Raw genomic sequence first — 24,225 nt, forward strand, 5'->3', positions numbered from 1 at the left:
AGGTGAAAAGTTTATGTAATTTTAATTCAGTTCAATTTTATTTAGACAGCATCAAATCACAACAACAGTCGCCTCAAGGTGCTTTATATTGTAAGGTAGACCCTACAATAATACAATAAAACAACAATCATATGACCCCCTATGAGGAAGCACTTTGGCGACAGTGGGAAGGAAAAACTCCCTTTTAACAGGAAGAAACCTCCGGCAGAACCAGGCTCAGGGAGGGGCGGGGTCATCTGCTGTGACCGGTTGGGGTGAGAGAAGGAAAACAGGATAAAAGACATGTTGAGGAAGCGAGACAGATTAATAACAAGCATGATTCAATGCAGAGAGGTCTGTTAACACTTAGTGAGTGAGAACGGTGACTGAAGAAGAAATATTCAGTGCATCATGGGAATCCCCTGGCAGCCCGCACCTATTGCAGCATAACTAAGGGAGGATTCAGGGTCACCTGATCCAACCCTCACTATATGCTTTAGCAAAAAGGAAAACTTTGTTTAAATCTTGAAAGTAGAGATAGTGTCTGTCTCCCGAATCCAAACTGGAAGCTGGTTCCACAGAAGAGGGGCCTGAAAACTGAAGGCTCTCCCTCCCATTCAACTTTTAAATACTCTAGGAACAACAAGTAAGCCTGCAGTGCGAGAGCGAAGTGCTGTAATAGGGTGATATGGTACTACAAGGTCATTAAGATAAGCTGGGGCCTGATTATTTAAGACCTTGTATGTGAGGAGCAGGATTTTGAATTCAATTCTGGATTTAACAGGAAGCCAATGAAGGGAAGCCAAAACAGGAGAAATCTGCTCTCTCTTTCTAGTCCCTGTCAGTACTCTTGCTGCAGTATTTTGGATCAACTGAAGGCTTTTCAGGGAGTTTTTAGGACATCCTGATAATAAAGAATTACAGTAGTCCAGCCTGGAAGTAATAAATGCATGAACTAGTTTTTCAGCGTCACTCTGAGACAGGATATTTCTAATTTTAGAGATATTACGCAAATGGAAGAACGCAGTCTTACATATTTGTTTAATATGTGCATTGAAGGACATGTCCTGGTCAGAAATGACTCCAAGGTTCTTCGCAGTGTTACTGGAGGCCAAGGTAATGCCATCCAGAGTAAGAATCTGGTTGCATCACTGTGTGTGATGCATTTACTGTAAGAGTCTGGAAAAGGCATGGATGTGATACTTGACCAGTTGTTAGTGGCACATTACCACAGAGACTAAATTTTTCTTTTGATAATTATCCTATTGTCTGTGGTTTTTGTGGTTTTGGTTGCCTTTGATTCTGGATATTTTTTCACACACCGCCACCAGCATGTCATAAATTTATAGATTCTACATTTTTTTCGGAAATTTTGGCTACACTGGGCAAAATTTGTTAGCGCAGTGGTTAACAAGGTCATCTCACAGCAAGAAGGTTCCTGGTCTGAACACCACCTTTGTCAAGTTGAGTTTTATTGTAAACCCACAATATACACTGAAGTATACAGTGGGACAAAATATCATCCTCCTATATATATATATATACATATATATATATATATAGCGAGAGAGAGTCTCTTTCTTTCATTCTGGGCTCTGCATAAAGATTCATATATTTGTGAAAAGAAGCCATCAGCTAAGATATTTTATTTCAAGTTCGCTGGGGTATTTCACTGATGTTGACTTAAACACCCTGCTGCCAGCTGATGCTTCCATTATGAGCTTCTGCAGAGTAACAAAGGATTTCAGGTCACTAGCATCTACAAAGATAAGCTCACTTAGTGAGATAAACATGAATGCATGCTGTGGCTGTTAAGCCACAGTGATCGTGTGGGGCCTCTGCTGACCTGCTGTGTTCTGGTAAAACATTAACACATCTTTGATGGATTGTGTGAGCACTCTCAGTGTAAGCTAGCGGATTAACGAGTCATTCACAAGTTGATGAGTGAAATCACTTTTAGGACTTTAATAAAAATCTAAGACAAACAGCATTTCACTATGAGATATAAAAACTATAACAAAAATAAATCAAGAGGAAATCAGGTAGCAGGTAAACAAACATACATCTCTGCCCCTGTCATTACATCACTTCTCTGCCTTACTTACATTTAAATAGATTAAATACATTTTTGTAAAAAACAAAAGGAAGTGAAAACTGAAAGGTGGAGGGGGCTGCATAATGGTGGTGGTAAAACTGGCCCTGTTCTCAACAAGCCTGCCTCTGATGTGCAAAGCTAGAGAGTCATCACAAGTCCTTTCCCAGATTATGGATCTCATCCAGGACAAAGTCCATGTCCTGCCTGCTGACCTGAGGACTGATGATGATCATCCTGAAGAAGTTGGCCTTTTCTCCGTGGGGCTGGTAGCCTACCATCATGCTGCCCTTCTTCATCATGCGCTCTTTGATCACAGGTGCCACCTGCAGGAGGAGGGAGGGAACACTGCAGTGACTGGCACAAAACACACTGCGGAGGATTTGGTCACCGTCACATTTTAGAATATCACTTTCAGGTGGTTAACAACTTACTTTGTGGAGCTTTCCCCAGAGCTCAGGGCCATCTGGAAGGTTTCGCAAGCTGGGTGGAATGTACCAGAAGCAAATATTTGCATATTCAGGCTGTAGAGAAAATACAAACTTGAGATGTATGCACTTCTATAAATAAATAAAAACATGAATGAAATGCTTCTTTTCAGTTCATAATGACATGAAATTTAGTGGTTTAGTGTAAATGAACTTACTTCCATCAACAAACGGAATCCTTCTCTTTGCTTGATCTCTTGTGCCAGATACCTGTGATGAAGAAGATTTAGCTTCAGATTCCAGCACAGATTTATATCGTCATTTCCACCACTAAACATACAAGCCACAATAATACTTAGTCTTAGGGGTGGAGCCTGTCCCTGCTGTCATAGGGAAAGTCTTTGCATTTATCACAATATTTTCAGAATTGGGGTTAATATTAATGTAACTGGGTTTTTTTTTAATTCAATCATTAGTCATTCATATCGATAATTAACTACATATTTTTTAATTATTAAAGCAACTAAATCTATAAAATGCATTGAGAATGTACTATATAGCCTAGGGATTACATAGTGTGCCAATAATTTTAAAAACAGTAATATTTTTCATTAATTATTAATTAATTTATTAAAATGTTACTGTATAGTTTGCATTTTTATTATTTTTATTTTATTGAAATTAAACATATAAATGATAATAATGCCATTCCACATTTTTGCTTATTACTGAGGTCATTAACAAAAATGGCCACTAGAGTGCACTGTGCACCAGCTTGGTCACCACTGTGGTGCACATCGTTTCATATTGTCAGTTAAAATTAGAGCACAAAGTTCACTGCAGGCTCTTCCTCAGTCTCTATGCATGAAGCACTGCTGGGTCTGTTCTTTTGTCATTTATCCTGCAAAGCCTGGATTCCATGAACGAGCGATACTTCTGTAGTGTAAAAGACCACTACATAAATTTTTGGTGCATATTTCTGTGACCAGCTGATTTAGTAAATATTGCTATGCAGTCACTGTGATTTTTATCTGCAGCCCATGGTTCCTCAGACTGACCTTGCCATGGCAAGAGCTCTGTCCACCCTCTGCTCCAGTTCTCTGCTTCCCAAAGCCTTCCACATGAGCCAGATTTTGAAAGCGTCTGGTTTCCTGCTGCACTGCACTGACTTGTCCCCCGTGTCGTAGCTGACATCGTAGAACTTGTCCTGCTGGAAGAGATAAGAGGCCCGTGCAGAGTGGCAGCGCTGCAGGAGACTCTGAGGAAGCACAAGGATACAGATGAGTTATATAGAGTACATTTTATATTTTAACAGGAGGTAAGAGACCCTGGTATATCAGTCGGAGAACTTTTTTTTATTTATGTCAGCACAAGAAAAAAAAAGGAAACCAAGACTTGTAGTCTGCACAAGGCTAAATAATGATGGGTATTTAGGACTGTACTGAATGTTTCCTTTTACTGTTTAAAGTTTCCTTTTACTGAGTTTTCCCTCAGTGATTCTTAATCAGTGTGGAAAAAGTGTAAGCCTGCACATGTTGACAGCATAATGCAACTAGGCCTTTATGTGAGCATTTAGAATTATGTATAAATGTATATCGTTAGCTTCATAGCATAAGTGCCTAAGTCATTGTCTGGTCAAAGTGACTTAGGCAATTATGCTATGAAGCTAACGATATGTTATGTATAGAACTACAAGAGAACTGGTCTGCAGTGGACTGTACTGGCAGGTCCACCCCAGGCTCAGAGCTCTGCTGAATGACCGCGCTGAAGCACATAGCTGTCTAATGCTCCACTGTTTATATAGACAGTTAGACTGGTGATCTGTCCTAGCCTCAACTTGTTAATTAAGCGCACGTGGCTGGTCATATTTCTCTGACCTACATTCATATTCCAGTCATGTTTGCCGAGTTACACTAAAGTCTACAGAATTTCAACAACCACTGATGGACTGACATAAAACAGACCTCACCTTTATCCTCACATATATAGATTAACGTATTAAAGTATTCATTAAGGTATTTGTCACATAGATATAATTCCACAATGTCCAAACATTACTCAGTTTAAAAAAAAACAACCAACATATATGTATGTATATAGGGTGTATGGGTTATGTAAAAATAGTTTGTTGTTGTTTTGGTTTACGAGCTTAAATTGTTGTACGTGTGCATTGTACACAATAGAAATGATTGTGACTTATTTTTAAGTGGTTCTTTCCCCTGTACCACTACAACTCATCTTGTTGTCTCCACGCTACATTCGCTTTTCTGTTCAGTCAGCCATCTACAAACTAAGAAACAGCAAATAAAGCTATTTTTTTCTCTTCCCTTTAATTTTCTTTGCTTGTGTTCTATATAACATATTCCCTTGTATTTATATTATTTGTATTATTCTATTATTTTGGCCCATAGAGGTTCAATTAGCTTTAAACAAAAATAGCTTGTAGAACAGCTCATATTCAATTTTATGCTTTGAGTATATTTCAGAGCCTGAATCAGTAAATCAGCTTTAACAAAGTAAAAAGCTGATGTAACACAATTATCTGTATTTCTATTTAGGTGAAGATTATGTCTACTTTTGCTACCTCTGAATCATGCAATATGTACTACTGACTCCCTGCAGTGTCATACTGCATGCAGGAAAAAAAAAATAACAAAAAGAACCAAAGTATGCATGTACTCGTGTAGCACAGTATTAGTAACTGCACTGACTCACTGATGACATCATGACAGAGCTGACATCATGACAGAGCTGCACAGTTATTGTCTAGAATGGATAAACTCTACATTTCTAGTTTGAATTTCTGTTAACAGAAAGAGCACAAGAGCCAACAGATGAACCTCACTGGATGAGTTTGCAGAATTACCCAACAGCCCTGAGTCTGTCTTTCAGGCCTTGAGAGAAGTGAGTGGGAGCCAAACCTAACATTCAGCTGACCTTTTGTGTTTGACTATAACTTTAATTAAAGTTTTCTTTATAACTTGTGTATGTAACACACAAGTAGTGTCAAGCTTGTTATAATTTATAACTTTTTTCCTGTCAAAGATTTATCCTAAATATGTGAAGCTGCAAAAAGGCCAAAAATGTAAGAAGTCACAGTCACATGTGCAGTTTTCTGGACCACAGATGAGGAGTCTGTTGATGAGGATTATATATGCTTACCGTTTTGTCTCTGACCATGAAAGCCGAGCACTGCAGACATGCCATCAGCATCTTATGAGGGTTCCAGGCAACAGAGTCGGCTCTGATCAAAAGCACAAAGCAGGAGGAGAGTTTACAACGGGAAACGATCAGCATTTCACTTTAATAAGAGGCAACGATGCTTTCATCCATACAGCTGCCTGTTTACCTGTGGATGCCCTTTAACAGGTGTTTATGCTTGCTGGACACGAGAGCTGCTCCTCCCCAACATGCCTGAGGAAAAAAGAGAATATTATAATAAGAAGAGCTGATTGTCAGACATGGTTACAGGAAATAAATAAATCGATTAATTAATCATAGGGCTCACATCCACATGCAGCCACAGGTTGTGCTTCTCACAGATGTCGGCAATTTCGTCGATGGGATCAAATGCTCCGAGCACTGTGGTTCCGGCAGTGGCGTTTACCATGAAGGGAACTGCACCCTGAACACACCCACACACACACAGGAACATTTTGTTCAATAATCCTGTAACTTTAATAAAAGCCCATCACAACAGCCAGCGACTGCTCGCTCACCTCACTTTTGGCAGATAATATTTGCTCCTCCAGAGCAGAAGGAATCATCTTCCCTCTGAAAAACACACACAGCAACTCATCATTCAGTCAGCGTCACTAAGGCTACATTCACACTGCAGGCGAAAGCGCATCAAATCCGACTTTTCTGACCCTATGCGACCCATATCCGATCATGGTATGACATTGTGAACAGCACAAATCCGATATTTTCAAATCTGATCTGGGTCACATTCGTATGTGGTACTGAATCCGATACCTATCTGATGTTTTACAAAGCGACTGCTGTTTGAATGGTCATGTCGCATTAAATCCTTTTTTTTTACGTCACTGACACAAGACAGACGCCAATTATCAGCGCCGGAGAAGCGCCCGAGAAGACCATCGTGAACGCTTCCTGGCCATCCCGTGTAGATGTTAGTGAAACTGTTGGGAAGACAACGTTGGAGAAACGTGAACATTTTATTTGTACTGTATAATCTGCAGATTCTGACAGAAATCTGCAACTATCCTTTGAAGCACCGCTCCTCTCTAAAACAGCAATAAGGATAATTATTAGGCCATATGTAAATAACAAAATAACCTTATAACTTAAAGCAAAATTGGGAAACATAAAGTCCGAAACAAGTCTTTATATTAAGGGCCATCAGTCAAACAATACTGTTTGGTCTGGGTCTAAACAGAGCGCATTGTGTGTGACGTCTTCTTTTGCGCATGCGGGCCGCTTTGAGGGTTCACACTAGAGCGCGTTTGCTGTCACATTTTATTTGTAGTGTGAACAAGCAGACAAAAAAATCGGATTTGATCAAAAAATCGGAATTGAGCATTAAGACCTGCAGTGTGAACGTAGCCTAATTCATTTTTACTCCAGCAGATTATGTTCTGACTAACACAGGAAGTGTCATTTTCACTGAAACACAATGAGGTATTCCCACACCAACTCTGGACCGTGCAATGTCAGGTCCCTCTGTAGGTGTAAACAGACAGGAGTGTGCGAGTGGCTCTTTACCTCTCATCAGATGGTATCGCATAAACATTCTTTGTGCCAATCCCCAGCAAAGCTGCTGCTTTGGAAATGGAGTAATGACACTGAAAGAGATAAAGGAAGAATTACGCAACAATTACGATCGTACAAAGCAGATCTAATTTCACCACGTGACCCGCTGTTCAAAGAATCTGGTATATTTGCAAGGCGAGCATCCCCTCAAGAGATACAAGATTTGTCTGCTTAATCAAGCAAGTAAAACATTCATGCCGTTTGTGTTAAAGAGGCCAGAAAATAATGTTCTGCTTATTAAGAGGGTTAGACAAAAGACAGAGGAGAGCTTCTTCTGAGAAAAGTTATATTAAGAATTTTCTTTTAGGAAGTAAGAAAATGTGGCCAAAAAAAAAAATCAGAGAAATAATTTTTTTTGTGATGACATTTTAGAAAACGTACCTCCTGTGACGTGAACATGACCAAGTGTGGAGCAGCAGAGAGGCCGTTCTCCTTTATGTCAGGGCAGCAACGGTACCTGGCTAAGTTCACAGCGTACATGTTGGACATTGAACCTCCTGGAAGGAAAGCAAGATAGGAGATGTTTATTTTTTAAAGAAATAGATATTGACATTCAACTGTGTGTCCAAAAAGGTTGTGACAAAGTGCAATGATGCACAAACTGAAGACTATTTTACTGAAATGTGGCACACACAGTTAAAAACACAGAATCTGTGACAGTGTGGAAGCTTTTGTGTGCACGGCATGGGCAACCTTAACAATTTTTGAGGTAGTGTAATCAGAGAGACATATACTACCACCAAGATTATCCTTATTTCTCAAAGAATCATAAGATAACACAACTGAATGACTCATTACAAGAACGTGCAAAACTGGCTTTTCTGCAAGAAACCAACCTGTCACCTCTCACTGGATGCATTATCACATAAAAATATGTCAAAGCAGGTTTTAAGCTGTTGAGCAGCTAAATTCCTATATCAGCCAGTATAGTATAAGCATTTGGTTTTCATCACTACAATAACTGGCCATCTTCTAAAAAATGTGCAAGGTGTCATTAAAAGAAGAGGGGATGTCACAGTCTCATTTTTTTTTTATCAGTTTCATGACTTGATATGTTGACGTTGTACTATTTTCTTCTTTCTCCAACTCTGGTACACCTGCTGCTATTATCTGTCAGCGATTGTACCTGCATTGAAGATTCCATCTCCGCCATCCTTCCAGCCAATCAGCTCCATCATCTTCTTCAACACAGCCTCCTCCACCAGCGTGAAGACTGGAGCCACCTCGTATGTGTACCTGATTAAAAACCAAACATTTACCAAATATTACAACAGTACTGAATAGTGAATGATTCTGCAGGATTTCTCTACAAAGTATTTTGCTGTAAATAAGTGCTGTAACTCACAGACTGGGCTTGAGGGCCTCAATAATGAAGCTTGCCACCATAGAGTAGGGATCCATCCCAGCATACAGCTGGTTGAAGAAACGAGGATGAGCTAAAAAATATTAAAAGTTGAATCAGGCCAGGTAAGAATCAGATGAGGGCTAATCAAACATCCTGAAGTAAGTAAAAATGCATCAAAGTGTCATTTTTTCATTCAGAATTGACATCTTCAAGAGTTCAACACAACAGCATCTTTTTTAAGTCGAGATCCAACGGACTCAAAAATGGAATTACAATATAAAGAGAAACAAAGGGAGTCAAAAAAATAACAAAATTACTAAAAAGGGGTTGTAAAGAGACTAAACAAAAAGCTGTATTACAACAAAGACAAGCAAAGAAACTACAAAGAAATCCTGTGAAATACAAAACCTCGGCCAATTGAAAACAGCAACAGAGAGACATTAAAAACTCCAGCAGACTGATGTCAGAAATATAAAAGAAAATAGGTGTCAACAATTAAAGAGGGGCTAAATTACATTAAGGAGACATGAGGGATCACTAAACGACATATAGCTTCATGTGCCCGAGGCGTAACATCCTGACGATTTGTCACGTCCCGCGGCGTTCCTGAGGAAGGCGAAAGGTGACCTTCCGTGTTCTTATGCTATGCGCCGGGTTATGGATGAAATCCAGTAGAATTATGGTCCACCAGTAATACACCTACCAGCCATGTATTCCAGCCCTAACTCTATCCTTATCCTTATCCCTAACCCTAACCATAACCTTCTCCCTAACCTTAACCAGCACTTTAATGATGTGGAATAGTGTTTTCCAAAGCGATTTAAGTAAAATGAACGAACATGTGTAGATTGATTTCAAACGGTTCTCACGTTTCCTCATTTTTCCGATCTTGTCACTTAGGGACTTGTTGGGTGCCCGGAGGCGTAATATGTTGACGATTTGTCACCTAGCATCAAATATTACGCTTTGGGAGTGAGAACATGTTGTTTGTGCCCGTTTATGCCCAGGGGCCATTGTCTCCTGATCTACCCATAATTCTGATGATTGTCTGCAGGGTATTTGGTATCTACATCTGGTAGCCTGGGTTCATTAAATGTCCCTCCACATCACTGCTACAGAGACACCATAATAGCTCAGGAAGCCACTTTCCTAAAGTGTTGTCTTCGTGTTCGGATCTCAGTTCATTACATTTCAAACACTCACTGGTCTTGACGCTGTATCTGATGGCATCTTTGAAGCGCTGCAGGATCTCAGACTCTGACTCTGCCCCATCTCTCAGCTCAAGGTCCAGCAGCTCTTTCAGCTGCTCAGGAGAGCGCCACTCACAAACCTGATCAGCAGGAACAAACATGTCACTGTCAAAGTCAAACAGAGCAGAATTTGTTGTCGTATAGTTACATATCCATACATTCATTGTTTACCTTTTCTCTGACATCTGTGGCCTTTTTTATTGCATCTTCCACAATGATGGACATGGACTGGTGAATGAAGTTCTCTGACATGAGTACATTCAGAGTGGGTCCATTCAGAGGAACATTGTCAATGATGACTGGAGAACATTTCACCGGATGACCTGGATCTGCCAGGCTTTGGACAAAACTGGTTTTCTCTTCTGAATAAAGACAAATGAAATAATCTGAGTTCTGACATTAATGGCTTTATCAAAAATTAGATACATTTTGAAAAGCTCAGCCGATGCAAATTATGTACAAACATGACAGTCTTCGTGTAAAGAAGGCTCTCCAGAGCTTTCCTCAATGCTGGCTGAAGTAAAAGATTGTTTGGTAACAATTCAGCAATTCATCTTTTTCTTCCAATTTCCCATTTTTTGATTCTTAGTATGGAACACTTCCTCGTTCAGTTGACACAGACTTTCTTCTGTAATCCACTTTCCTGTAAGATTATTTCTCTCTTAAAGCTGATTTCACTTCTGCACTTCACCTTCAACACCGACTTAGTTATAGTACTGAGAGAAATTCGGGTAAAAGTGTTTTATCTTTCAAACACAGAAAAGAGCAGCCAGGTATCAACCCACATCAAAACAATATGACACCTTGGTATAACCATAGTAGTATAACTATAACATCAACATTGTGAATACACTAAAGGAAAGATTATAAAAGCTCTAAATCCAGTTAACAGAACACTTTTATTTTTACATTTCTAAATTCCAGTTAGAGTTCAGTGCTCATTGCTCTGCAGGGTAGTGAAGTATGGGGTCCACCCAGTCATCACAGCTATGACTGTTGGGGTAAACACCAAGCAGAAACGCTGCCGATAGACTTTACATAAACACACAAAAACACCAACAATTGCCGGTCAACCAGAGTTAAGTGTTCACATTTTTAGTCAAGTTTTAAATCCAGTTCTTAAACCACACCCCAGTCCTCCAAAGCCCAAAAGGGGTCCCAGAAAACAGTCACCTACGTCAGCTGGTGCTGAGACTGACCAACTGCTTTCAAACACACCCTAAACAGTCTCCCAAAAGCGCTGTTTCCCAACAACACTGTTTCCCTGACACCAGTAGGAGACAAAGCAAAGCAGCCTCTCTGGAACACGACAAAGACGAAACTAAAAGCCAAAACTGATCAGAACATTATCGCACCTTAAAGTGAGATTAGTAATTGGCATAATATCTCTTAACTATATTGGCTATAGTGAATATGATACAAATAAAAACTCATATATTTCCTTTTTTTCTCTCATTTGTCAGAATAAATAGTTCAGTATCAAAAAAAGTAAATTTCCTGGCACTTATTTCATAGTTCAGGCGTTAAAGGGTTAACTATCAGAGACAGAAAGCAGAGACATCAAGCACTGGCTTTTTTACTTGTATTTTGATACTACTTTTTACAATCTGTAATGCCAACAAAGACCCACAACTGTAATAGCTGGCCTCAGAGTACTCAAAGAGTCCAACACTACGGAGCACATTTCAGAAGCTGCCTGTAGCAACATGATGCTTGACATGAAATTTCATTAAGGAAGACATTAGTTAAGCATGATTGCCTTTTGCACACCTATTTGAACCAAATAGCTGGATTCTCACCACTAACACAAAGCCACCACACCCCATTAACCCTGCTATGAGTTTTATACAGTATGAAATTTCTGTACAAAATCACAGTCGCACAGTTCAACACTGTAGGGAACCAATAGTTCAGTTAATAATACTGCAAGCATTGTTATTATCATCATGATCATTATTATTATTAGAGTGTTTGGTGATTTAACACTCTTCCTGGTTGGGAAATTAAGCTCTCCATCTAAATAAAGAATGACTTCCTAAAGTCTTACCTTTGCGGTGTCCTTCCATGTTGCTCTCATACAGGTGTACTGTGATGCTGTGTAATTACTGCATCGTGTCTCGTATTTATATCGTTCACTGCCACCTACTGACGCATGTCTCCAAACAGCGCTGCGCCCATAGGTTGTGCCATGTCTGATGATTTCTTCCGGTAAGTTTCCATTAAGACTCCACAGGTTTGTGTTCAGAGAGGAAAATTCCACTAATTCGTTTTCTCCAAGTGCTCGAGGAAGATTGCGAAACCTGCAACATCCGCAGAAGGTGTCCTTAAAATTTTCCAGCCATTTTCACTTTTTATGCTTTTATTTTTGTTAATAATGCTCCACAGTCCCGAGGTTAGGGGCATTATCCTGTCGGAGCACCTGACCAGGATCCACTGGGGTCGGCCACGGTTTCTAAAAGTGCTCTAGTACCCACTGCTTTATAAGTCCACGTTGATAAAGCAGAGTATAAAGCAGGGACTCTATTCCAGCTATTCTAGAACTGGAGAAGCCTCTTTCTTCTTTTCAAGCTCAACTGGATGACTGAGATAGGAGATAGATTTTTGACATGCATTTAGCCTATTTAAGCACAATGTAGGTCATATATGTAATCAAAGGATTTACTCTACTGCACTGGGCCATTTTTAGTTTATTTTTACTTCTTTTTTTTATTGTTCACCAGTTAGCTCTATCAGATGATTACACTGGTTGGGGTGTTGAGGTAATAGTGTGACTTGAGCTGAGTCAGTTTGTACAGTTTGTGCACTGGAGTCAAATTTCTGTTTTGTAATTGTCTTTTCAGCAGCCTCGGGTTACATGACTCACCTCTCGAAGAACAGAATGTATATGGAGATTGTCATGTTGTGGAAAAATCCACTGTGCAGAATCCAGGACAATTAAAAGCAATTCCTTCAAATGTCCACACAAAAGACAGCGTTATGTAATGAAAGTGTAACTAAAATGCAAATCATTTGTTTAAACCATGTCTGTAATTCACTTCTTAACCATAAATCGTGTGACAGATTGTGCATTGGTGTTTACAGGAATATGCTGATTGTCACATGCTATCTCAAATCTTATGGTTTCTTACAGTGTTTTGACAGAGCAGTAAAACCTTTGTCTGTCAAAAAGTTGAACAAACGTTCTCACATTAACACCACACTGCATCTAACAAAGCAATCAAAAGATTCTTATCAGAAGCATTATTAATCCACCCAGTTTCACAGGAATCAATCCTGACTCATTAGAATTGACTTTGCACTTCCTGCTAAATTATGTCACTTCATGAGTCCCATTCTCTCGAAACTGGAGGATTTAAGCAAAGCTACCCATCCATGAATTCTCTTTTTTCAGTGTCTTTTTATTGCATAAGCAACATTTGCATTTTTCCCAGCTGCTGTGAGTGGGTGGGACCATCACTGTACAGTGCCCAGGCATCATGCGGTGGACAGAAAGGAGGCTTCCACATTTACACATCTTAGATTGAGGTCTAGCAGAGTATCTGACCATTACCTTACTTTAAAAAATGACACTCATACACAAACACACATTTTCCATAAAAACGTCATATCATATGGAAATTTCTCTTTTTTAGCATCCAGATTGAAATGTGGAAACAGAAGAACTGTAGATTAGAAACTTGACTTAAAGAAAGACATCTGCTAGTTTCTAAAACTCTGTTTATTTAGAATGTGGCTAAAATGGTGGTTTGTTAAAAGCTTATGAAATAATGAAAGTTGTTGCAAAATTTAGATGCTGCTTCCTCCAAAATGTGGTCACATCTAGATTGAAATTAAGATCAGGGAAACAACAAAGAAAAAAAGCACCAATCAGATGATCAGAGAGGCTGACTGCTACAGTGAGAATCAACAATTCTGCTATGATGCACGTTAATATGATTTTAAATGACTTCTTACTTATCTGGATGCTGACAGGCAAGACAGCAGTGAACAGAGGTGTTGTTAGGATCTTGATATGCTGATAGATTTTTGCCAGATTACAGCAACAATTTTAGGCTCTTGGGAGTGAAATGAAATTTCACAGTATGAAATTATAACAAACAGTTTTTTTAAAAAAGGATCCAAGTTAAATGTAACTGAACAAAAGTAGTCGCAATAGCATCAGGAAACACTGTCTGTCACTGGTTTTGTAGCCTATTTTTCACCCACCTACTTGTCGGCACCTCACCTGCACTGGCTCCACACCACAGTTGGAGACAGTTAGGCTGTGTCAGTGGGTCTGTTCAGGAGAGTGACACATTTGAACTGTGTGAAGTCTTTGTCAGTCTGAAATACCCATTTTCTTCACCTCTCTGGTAGCTTACATCTTTCTTTGTGTTCTCCTGTCCTGCTCATAGAAAGAAAATGTATATTTAGACTGCATTCCTTCCATGACGTAGATTAGTTTTTGTTTATTTATTTGTTTTTTATGATTGCTTCTTAATGGTAATTCCTCAAAAACGTGACCAGGCACTGCATCACCACATGTGTGTTCATGCACAGAACATTGAGAACCTGGGTCTTTCAAAAAACAAACCAAAACAAACAAAATAGCAAACTATTGGTAGTCTAGAACCAAAGACTAATGCTCTTCCTGTAGGCCAATAATTGTCCAAACATGACAAAGTCAAAAAAAGTTTATGCATCATCTGTATAAAGTTAGTGGTTACAGTTTAAACCCTGCTGCAGCACAAGCAGGCAAACATGGTTTAGTCTAACTCCTAATGTTTGCTAAGTGTACAACTACTATATGCTAATACCAGCAAGAATATTCTGATCTAAAGTGAGATAGCCAGGACAATCAGCTGGATAATTTTACTCTACAAAACAAATATGCTGCTTATATTAGATGGACAGTGTTGGTAGAAAAGTTTAAGGGATATAATATTCCTACTGTCCATAAATGATCCACAAATACAATACAAATAACACACCAGCCTACACACATACAAAATCTTATAATAATATTCTCTAAATCACAAAACCTTCCTTGCCTCACCACTGCTTTTATGGCTAAGCTGCTGACTCTCACTGTAGCAATCAGCCTCTCTGATCACCTGATTGGTACGGATTGTTTTTTGTTTTTTCCGTTGTTTCCTGATCTTAATTTAAATATAGATGTGATAACATTTTGGAGGAAACAGCATCTAAATTTTGTAGCAGCATCTTTTAATAAGCACGAGGTCACCAACAAATCACCAATATAGCCAGATGCTAAATAAACAGAGTTCTCCTTTTAAATCAAATTTTTAATCTGCACTTGGTCTTACAGTTCTTCTGTTTTAACATTTAGATCTGAACGCTAAAAAAGATCTGAATGAGATTTTATTCTTAAAGCTCTTTTTGTACCTGTCTATTTTTTAATTGCTGTTTTATGGTACAGCTTTACTCTTGCCATGAAAGTTTTTCAGGAATGATCTTGTCTGGAGAATCCTAAAGGCACAAATCAGACTTAGATTCCCATCAAGTGGCTAAATTTGGTACTGCACTATATAGCTTCACTGTATTAACCCTGTAAAGCATATCAATACCCCCTATCCCCACCCCCTAGTGCTAGTGTAACAGGTAGTGTATTTTTCTTGATTTATGTTTCCTCATCATATTGAATTATCTTTTGCCCCATACTGAGGAGTATAGTTCTGGTTATACTTAATTTCTCTTTTAATGTTATCAGCACTTCCGCAGCTAGTGGAGTGCTGATTTTGGCTTGTTTTGCAGTCACGTGACCTGTGCACCCACTGTCATAAGCTCCTCTGTATATCAAAGTCAAATGTGAGGCCATCTGTCTGGCAGCTAAAGCTTGCCCAGAACTGGGTCATATAACACAACAATGAGCCCAATGATTCCACAGCAGCAAATCTAAATAAACTAAGCTCATTTTCTCTTAACAGATAATGTAAATACTTTAAACAAGTTCTCCTAACTTTCATTTATAAAGTCAATTCATAATGACTTCTGTCGTTGGCAATGGCACTTATTTATTCAGGAATTGGACTGCCTGTGTGAGCTCTGTAGGATCCAGGTATCGCCTCATGCTGCCAGTAGTGACACTGACCATAGCCAAATGCAAAAAGCATTGCTATTTTGGGGCTTGTCTCGTTGTTGCTCCTCTAGTGGACCTGTTGTTAATTTAATTAACACCAAAGCAGCTAAAACTGATTAAGAGCCCCTTTTGCTACTTCACTGACCCCATCAATATCCCACAGGTTTAACTGACCTGATGCTGAACTCTTATTAGAAAGTTTTCTATCCATTTTTTTGAGCAGGGTATAAAGTACGATTCAAATTTAGTAGAGCTCTTGCTTCAGTAAAGTTTACTGAGTTCACGTGACTTATCTACACACAAAATAAAAAAATTAGGATAAATCATTAATAAAAATTAACTTTGTTTTTTAAACCACCTGTTCGTGTCATGTTTCAAAGAAAACAAAATAATACCATTTTGCATGGTGAATAATTTAGTTAATGATTCATGTTCACTATAATTAATCTTGCATCCCAGCTTAATAAGAAACAGGACATCGCCATAGCCAAACAGTATTTCCTCTGCTTTATATTCATGTAGAATCCTGTTTTTATTCTGAGTTGAGTTTCTGCCAGTTTGTCAATAGTTTGTGATATCATGCAACTGAAACCATAAAAGCCTGATCACACCTTCACTTAAGTGTACATCTTTAGTGCCTGAAACTGAACTAGAAAGGAGGAAAGCAGCTCACCACAAACTGCTTCCTGTGTTTCGATAGTAAGATTTTCACAGATTCTGCTGAGTGCAACTGCACAGCGCCCAAATGAGGCAAATGAATGAATCTGGCTCATTAGTTGTAAAGGTCACTCTCAATCACTTCATTAATTACCCTAATAGCTGTTAAAACATGTAATGTGGGATTAGTACAATGAATAATGGCATGCTCATTTAAGCATGTGATCACTCGTTTCATATGAGAGACTATTCAAAGTGTTCCTGCAAGCTCTAATAGGTTAGATAATATTTTAGGACCTGGCTATATTATGGTTATAGTGAAATGCAAAACTTGGAGATAGTGGAAGCAAGACACAATTTCATGAACAAATGCTGAGGGTAAAGGCCAACTCTTGCCTATAAGTTTATGAAACTTACATCAGTTTATGAAACTGATGTATCTTTGGTATTTTTTCACATGCATTATATTCCCAATCACAAAACGTTCCATAATGTTTCAGACAAAGACACGAGTTTTGCTGCAGGGATCCAGCTTTGTTTTATAGGCAAGTGAAGATGTTTCCTGGTAGAGAAACAGCTATTGTAGATCTGTTGGCTCACTGCTCCACCAAGACACATGGCTTGTTTCAGAGCAGAGACAAGACTGGAGGAGAAATGTGAACAGAACTGAGTATTGAGCCTCTCCTGTAGAATAATATAATACCACTGTGACTGGTTACTCATATTCATTCATTTGTAACATGAATGAAGAATGGCTGTCGTGAAGCCATTCTTCAATGGCTGGGAAACAAAGAGAAAAGGCTGAGATGCACCAAATAACACAAGAACTGGACTGAAAAACAGTGGCAACAGATCTGATGGAGTGATGAATCCAAATGTAATAGTTTTGGTTCAAATCAATGTTGATATGTATGGAGAAGAGACAGTGAGTGAGTGTCTACAGCCATCTGTGAAACATGGTGGAGGTTCTGTTATGGTTTTGGGCTGTATTTCAAAACCATTGGAATTATAAACACAGAAAAGCACAGTCAGTCACAGTCCTGTATGCTTAAAACAAGGAGGAAATATTTTTAATCTCTCTCTTGGATTTTTGGGCAACAGAATTTGAATAAACAAAATAAAGGCAAATAGAATCCACAAATAAATGTGGAGAAAGAAGTTCAGTCCCATACAGTATGGTTTTAAACTTTCTCAGTATCACCCTAAAACTGTCAAAGTGTTGATTTTAAACACTAACCTTGATTTTTATTCATTTAAAAAAAAATTTTATTTATGAGCAATTCCCCCACCCCACACCAGGCTCATTCATTTTTCCCCCTCATCCAGATCCAAATGTATTTTTGAGACTAATATCCAAGGTAGTTTATGAAAAACATGCTCTTGACACACATGCACATGCTTTAATTCAATGGGCCTATTGTGAGTCTCCCAGCTTCATCTAAGTGGATGTTAATTAACCTCCGAACATACACCCCACCCCATAGGTAGCTAATGACCCTATAGGTCATTAGCAAGACTATAGAACTTGACTGCATGCTGAGGTGGCAATTCAGCCATTTGATTCATGTTACAGCAGCTCATTAATGAATGAACATGGTGCAATCAAAGTACTTTTAGAATTATATTTTTCCAAAAACTTACATTTATTTAAATTTACTTGAGTAAGGTTAGGGGTTGACACCTGAGCATGTGATGAAGTCTTGCTAATGATCTACTAATTTTATTCAGGTGTGTTGCAGCAGGGACACATGTAAAAGTTTCAGGACACCGGCCCTCAAGGACTGGAGTTCGACACCTCTGCCCTACACACACGTTTTTCTCCATAACCTAAGGTTTGCTAAAGTCACCCCATTTATCGGTGTCACATAGTATGAACCGGCTGCAAGTGTTCTTTAGATCTACAGCAGGCATATGCTGATCTTCTGTTTTTGATAATTTACTGTTTTGTTCTTGAGCAGCCACTCCATCAGGAATGGACACATGCTCGTGTGACAGATTGTGCATTGGTGTTTACAGGAATATGCTGATTGTCACATGCTATCTCAAATCTTATGGTTTCTTACAGTGTTTTGACAGAGTAGTAAAACCTTTGTCTGTCAAAAAGTTGAACAAATGTTCTCACATTAACACCACACTGCATCTAACAAAGCAATCAAAAGATTCTTATCAGAAGCATTATTAATCCACCCAGTTTCACAGGAATCAATCCTGACTCATTAGAATTGACTTTGCACTTCCTGCTAAATTATGTCACTTCATGAGTCCCATTCTCTCGAAACTGGAGGATTTAAGCAAAGCTACCCATCCATGAATTCTCTGACAAAGACACGAGTTTTGTAGTCTTGCCCCCTGTTCACCACCATAATGAACTATTAATCAAACACTCAATATGCGATCAAAGTGCAGACTTCCAGCTTTAATTCAAGAGGTTTTACAAAAATGTAGCATGAAGAATTGCAGTCCTCAATTTTAAGAAGTTCAGCATCAGTGGTAAAGACTAATATAAATTGGTATATACTGGTAAAGCCCAGTCTGATCAGTTTTGCAGCATTTGGCTAATGCTTCACAATTCCTCCTGCTAATTCTATCAGCAGCCACATCATCAATAAACACCAGTGACCTGGTTCCACTGGCAGACACAGGTGCCCATGCCATAACACTACCTCCACCAGGTTAGACAGATTTTGTGCATGCTTTGGATCATGACTTGTGTCTCTCCTTCTCCATATCGTTCTCTTCCCATCACTCTGGCACAGGTTAATCTTGGTTCAAAGACTTTTTTATGCACCTGTGCAGCTCTTTTTTCTGGCATAGTCTAACTCCTAGGCTTGAGTGTAACCAGGGGTTTGCACCTTGTTATAAACCATCTGTATTAACATTGAGAAAGGCATCTCTTGATTCTAGACTTTCACAGTGATATACCTGCTTCCTCAACAGTGTTCTTGACTATGTTAGATGGTATGAAGTTCATACAACATCCACATTAATTGTCTTCTTTTGTCTTTTGGGCCTTTTGGTTCTGCTGGTCGGTGCATTCATTCTTTTAAAGAATGTACCACATTGTGAATTTGGCCACTTCTACAGTTTTCGTTCTGATAGGTTTCACCTTTAAAATTCCAATCTAATTACAGTGAAAAGTTATCAAATATAAATGTAACACTTTAAATCAATGTTAGATAGAATGTCCACCTCATTTGTCATTAAACATCAAGAGAGCAGTCCTCATCTGGCCATGAAATTGCCAGTCTCTCAGTAATTTTAAACCTCTGGAAATGAGAGACGGTGTAGAAAAGTGGCTGTAATTCTTAAACCATTGCATGCAAAACATTTTTGTCAAGCCCTTGAATTAAAGCTGCAAGTCTGCACTCGCATATTGATTGTTTGATTTACAGTCCACTGTGGTGGTGTACAGAGGCCAAACTACAAAGCTTGTGTCTTTGTCCCAAACATTATGGAGGGCATTATACACATTGAAGACACAATGGGTTGCACTCTCAGTCCACACGGCCTTTACAGTCGCTGGGCTAGAACTTCTTCTTCTATTACATTTCTCCTGTACATTTCACTCATGTTAATGCATTGTATTGAATTCTGCAGACGTCTCCATTTTAAATTCTCCAAAGCACAATTTTAATCTCACAAATCCTGTGCAGTAGAATGAGCTCATAGAAGGTACAAGTCAATATTAACATTTTTAGCTCGTCTCTTCTACAGCTTATTTGCATGCGCGCTATTTGCATGTGAAACTGATTAAAAAAAAGGGAAGTCATTTCTGTGAGAGACTTTATTATAAAAGATCAATTCTGCTCTCAGGTGGAGGCCTTCCACCTATACTGGCTTCATCTGGAAATTCTGCCCACAAAAATTATGAACGCAATCAGTGACAAAGGGCAGTCCTGAAGTCCAGCATCTACAGGAATGAGTCCGAGTTATTGCCATCAATGCAGACCAAGCTCCCATTGCAGTTGTGCAGAGGACGAATGACTCGTAACAGCCCAAAGCACGGTGTTTGTCCCAAGGACATTCAAATGCTTTCTTCAAGTCCAGTAGTGGTTCTGGAGCCCCAGCCATGCACTGAGATTAGCCCAACCATATCTAGCCAGTATCTCTCAACCAAGAGGGGAGATGTTTCATGGTCCAATTGACAGCCTCAGCAGCCAGGGATCAGAAAATCTACAGGAAATGTCTCTTGTGAGAAAAGCAACGCTGTTGAGAACCCGACTGAGCAAATATGTTGATAACTGTTCAACACAAACACTTCTTGATCAGCTGTATTAAAGCAAGATGAGTTTAAATAAAACTGAAATGAACGCTCACCCCTCATATGTTGTACCATCCTTTCACAGCACTCCAAATGAAATAAAGTCCCTACATTATAAAAAAAACTAACAGAATTATCACTAATTTACATTTCAGATACCCGAATATAAAAGATACAATAAAACACAAATATTCAGATCCGCTCAGGGTTAATTTGTGGAGGAACCTTGAAACAATGGCTAGACTGTCACAGGGAGACATGCTGCTCTCAGGGTTAAGGCTTTATTCTCTCTTCCGTAATTCTTCTTGAGAAGGCTGACTCTGTTAAATGTGAAGGTGAAACTCATTACAGGGTCCGAACATGCCTTTTTGTTCAGGAAGATTCCCTTTGTCTCAGTAAATAAATTATCAAGCTCGAAGTCTTCTCAAAGCAGCACTGCTCTTTCATCAAAGGAGTATTGCTCTGCTTTTCTTTTTGTGAGGATTGGTTTTAAAACAATCTCTCTATCTGTCAACTTGTATCCAAGACTCGCATTTAATGGTCTCAGATTCCCCAAACTGCTGCAGGGATCCAGCTTTGTTTTATAGGCAAGTGAAGATGTTTCCTGGTAGAGAAACAGCTATTGTAGATCTGTTGGCTCACTGCTCCACCAAGACACATGGCTTGTTTCAGAGCAGAGACAAGACTGGAGGAGAAATGTGAACAGAACTGAGTATTGAGCCTCTCCTGTAGAATAATATAATACCACTGTGACTGGTTACTCATATTCATTCATTTGTAACATGAATGAAGAATGGCTGTCATGAAGCCATTCTTCAATGGCTGGGAAACAAAGAGAAAAGGCTGAGATGCACCAAATAACACAAGAACTGGACTGAAAAACAGTGGCAACAGATCTGATGGAGTGATGAATCCAAATGTAATAGTTTTGGTTCAAATCAATGTTGATATGTATGGAGAAGAGACAGTGAGTGAGTGTCTACAGCCATCTGTGAAACATGGTGGAGGTTCTGTTATGGTTTTGGGCTGTATTTCAAAATCATTGGAATTATAAACACAGAAAAGCACAGTCAGTCACAGTCCTGTATGCTTAAAACAAGGAGGAAATATTTTTAATCTCTCTCTTGGATTTTTGGGCAACAGAATTTGAATAAACAAAATAAAGGCAAATAGAATCCACAAATAAATGTGGAGAAAGAAGTTCAGTCCCATACAGTATGGTTTTAAACTTTCTCAGTATCACCCTAAAACTGTCAAAGTGTTGATTTTAAACACTAACCTTGATTTTTATTCATTTAAAAAAATTTTTTATTTATGAGCAATTCCCCCACCCCACACCAGTCTCATTCATTTTTCCCCCTCATCCAGATCCAAATGTATTTTTGAGACTAATATCCAAGGTAGTTTATGAAAAACATGCTCTTGACACACATGCACATGCTTTAATTCAATGGGCCTATTGTGAGTCTCCCAGCTTCATCTAAGTGGATGTTAATTAACCTCCGAACATACACCCCACCCCATAGGTAGCTAATGACCCTATAGGTCATTAGCAAGACTATAGAACTTGACTGCATGCTGAGGTGGCAATTCAGCCATTTGATTCATGTTACAGCAGCTCATTAATGAATGAACATGGTGCAATCAAAGTACTTTTAGAATTATATTTTTCCAAAAACTTACATTTATATAAATTTACTTGAGTAAGGTTAGGGGTTGACACCTGAGCATGTGATGAAGTCTTGCTAATGATCTACTAATTTTATTCAGGTGTGTTGCAGCAGGGACACATGTAAAAGTTTCAGGACACCGGCCCTCAAGGACTGGAGTTCGACACCTCTGCCCTACACACACGTTTTTCTCCATAACCTAAGGTTTGCTAAAGTCACCCCATTTATCGGTGTCACATAGTATGAACCGGCTGCAAGTGTTCTTTAGATCTACAGCAGGCATATGCTGATCTTCTGTTTTTGATAATTTACTGTTTTGTTCTTGAGCAGCCACTCCATCAGGAATGGACACATGCTGACTTTGTTTAATTAAAAGGACAACATTATTCTTTGAATGTGTAAAATTTTTAATTACTTTTATATTCATGTTGGTTATTTTTAAAATGTTTTGAAATTTAAAATTGCTTTTATTCTCTTTGTGGAATCAAATCATAAGCTTATGGCGATAGGAGGTCTCTGTCACTTCACTTAAACATTAATATACCCAGTATTTGCAACTGAGATCTTATCACATAGGGGTAGCAGAGAAAGTCGGGTTGTTCACGGCGGCATGTACTCGTTGATCTGACACAACTGTCTTTCATCTTGATGTCTTCATTAGAAACAACTCATTACTTCCGGTGTGAATGAGTAGGCCGGCTTGTGCCACACAGAAAGTTGGCACAGAGCCCTTCTTGTGGCACATTGGTCCTTGTTCTGTCAGTTTCTTCACTGTTTTTCGTGAGATTCATTTATTTCATTGGCTCGAGAGAAAGCCTGACGCGTGCCATAGGCTTTTCCCGCTGTCTGTCACCCCCCCCTCCAATACCATCTTTCACTTCACTTCTCACGCTGGAGCGTCTTCACCGGTCAGGTTGCTCTTTTGTCATTGGTCGTTTTGGCCGTCTGTCAAATGCGCTTGGTTGTGGATTGGGTTTCTTTTGGAACCGCGTCCTCCTCAGCTGTACCTGTCTCGTTGTGAGAGGCTGACAGCGCTTCCTGTTCCACGCGCTGCTCCCGCCCCCTTTCATCCAGCTCCAAGGAAGGAAGGAAGAACTGCTCGAGCCGCGTGTGTGTGTCATTTCCAGTGTGCTGCAAAACCGCGCTGCTATGTAACTCCCTGGGATTATTGAACTGATTTCGCGGTCGGTGGGAAGTAAGGTTAGAAAGTTTGGAGATACAGCCGGTACTTTGGGGGGTCCGGGGACCGCAGGGAAGGTGGTGCGAGTGGGTTTGGAAGTGGAGCGTGGCAGAGAAAAGGAAGAAAGGGGGGGTTCTTTCCTGTGCGAGACCAGATAGCTCGCTTCGCTTGCTTGCCACGACGGGACTGACGTAGAATATGGCGGAGCATCACCCGGTTTCCGAAAACAAACACAAATCCTCGCTGAACTCCGGGGTGGCGTACTCTGGGAACGGCCGCAGCAGCACGGCGGTGGCGGAGAGAGGCAACAGTGCCGGAGCGGGAGGAGGAGGCGGGCTGTCCGGCGGCCTGTCGCAGCCGGCCGGGTGGCAGTCCCTGCTGTCGTTCACCATCCTTTTCCTGGCTTGGCTGGCTGGGTTCAGCTCCAGGCTCTTCGCTGTCATTCGTTTCGAGAGCATCATCCACGAGTTTGACCCCTGGTAAGTTAGTTTCTCCGCAGCCCTGGCTGGTT

The 24,225-nt window shown here is 39.6% G+C and overlaps 2 protein-coding genes across 3 annotated transcripts in view; one reads left to right on the plus strand and one right to left on the minus strand.

Annotated features, from left to right (window-relative positions):
• Positions 1-1,668: 1,668 nt before the first annotated feature.
• LOC100702480 (acidic amino acid decarboxylase GADL1) lies at positions 1,669-12,017 on the minus strand. Of its 2 annotated transcripts, XM_003453840.3 has the most exons (15): positions 11,915-12,017; positions 10,039-10,229; positions 9,821-9,947; positions 8,618-8,708; positions 8,399-8,508; positions 7,654-7,769; positions 7,225-7,304; positions 6,219-6,273; positions 6,008-6,124; positions 5,849-5,913; positions 5,662-5,743; positions 3,558-3,757; positions 2,718-2,769; positions 2,506-2,595; positions 1,669-2,397 (listed from the first exon to the last, which is right to left on the minus strand). In XM_003453840.3, exons 1-15 carry the CDS (start codon positions 11,931-11,933, stop codon positions 2,224-2,226), a joined length of 1,569 nt encoding a protein of 522 aa, XP_003453888.1. In that variant the 5' UTR covers positions 11,934-12,017; the 3' UTR covers positions 1,669-2,223. The 2 variants fall into 2 exon arrangements, with proteins under 2 accessions (XP_003453888.1, XP_005472408.1); XM_005472351.2 differs by lacking the exons at positions 7,225-7,304; positions 7,654-7,769; positions 8,399-8,508; ... (2 more) ...; positions 10,039-10,229; positions 11,915-12,017 and adding an exon at positions 6,475-6,493 and having other exon boundaries at positions 1,715-2,397.
• Positions 12,018-23,543: 11,526 nt separating this feature from the next.
• The window catches only part of LOC100702212 (dolichyl-diphosphooligosaccharide--protein glycosyltransferase subunit STT3B), a 77,026-nt gene continuing 76,344 nt past the window's right edge, over positions 23,544-24,225 (plus strand). The window contains exon 1 of the mRNA XM_003453839.5: positions 23,544-24,193. Coding sequence (XP_003453887.1) covers positions 23,913-24,193 — 281 coding nt within the window. The 5' untranslated portion in view covers positions 23,544-23,912. The remainder of the gene's footprint in view (positions 24,194-24,225) is intronic.

The sequence above is a fragment of the Oreochromis niloticus genome, linkage group LG11 (assembly GCF_001858045.2).
Source record: "Oreochromis niloticus isolate F11D_XX linkage group LG11, O_niloticus_UMD_NMBU, whole genome shotgun sequence".
NCBI classification, from domain to species: domain Eukaryota; kingdom Metazoa; phylum Chordata; class Actinopteri; order Cichliformes; family Cichlidae; genus Oreochromis; species Oreochromis niloticus.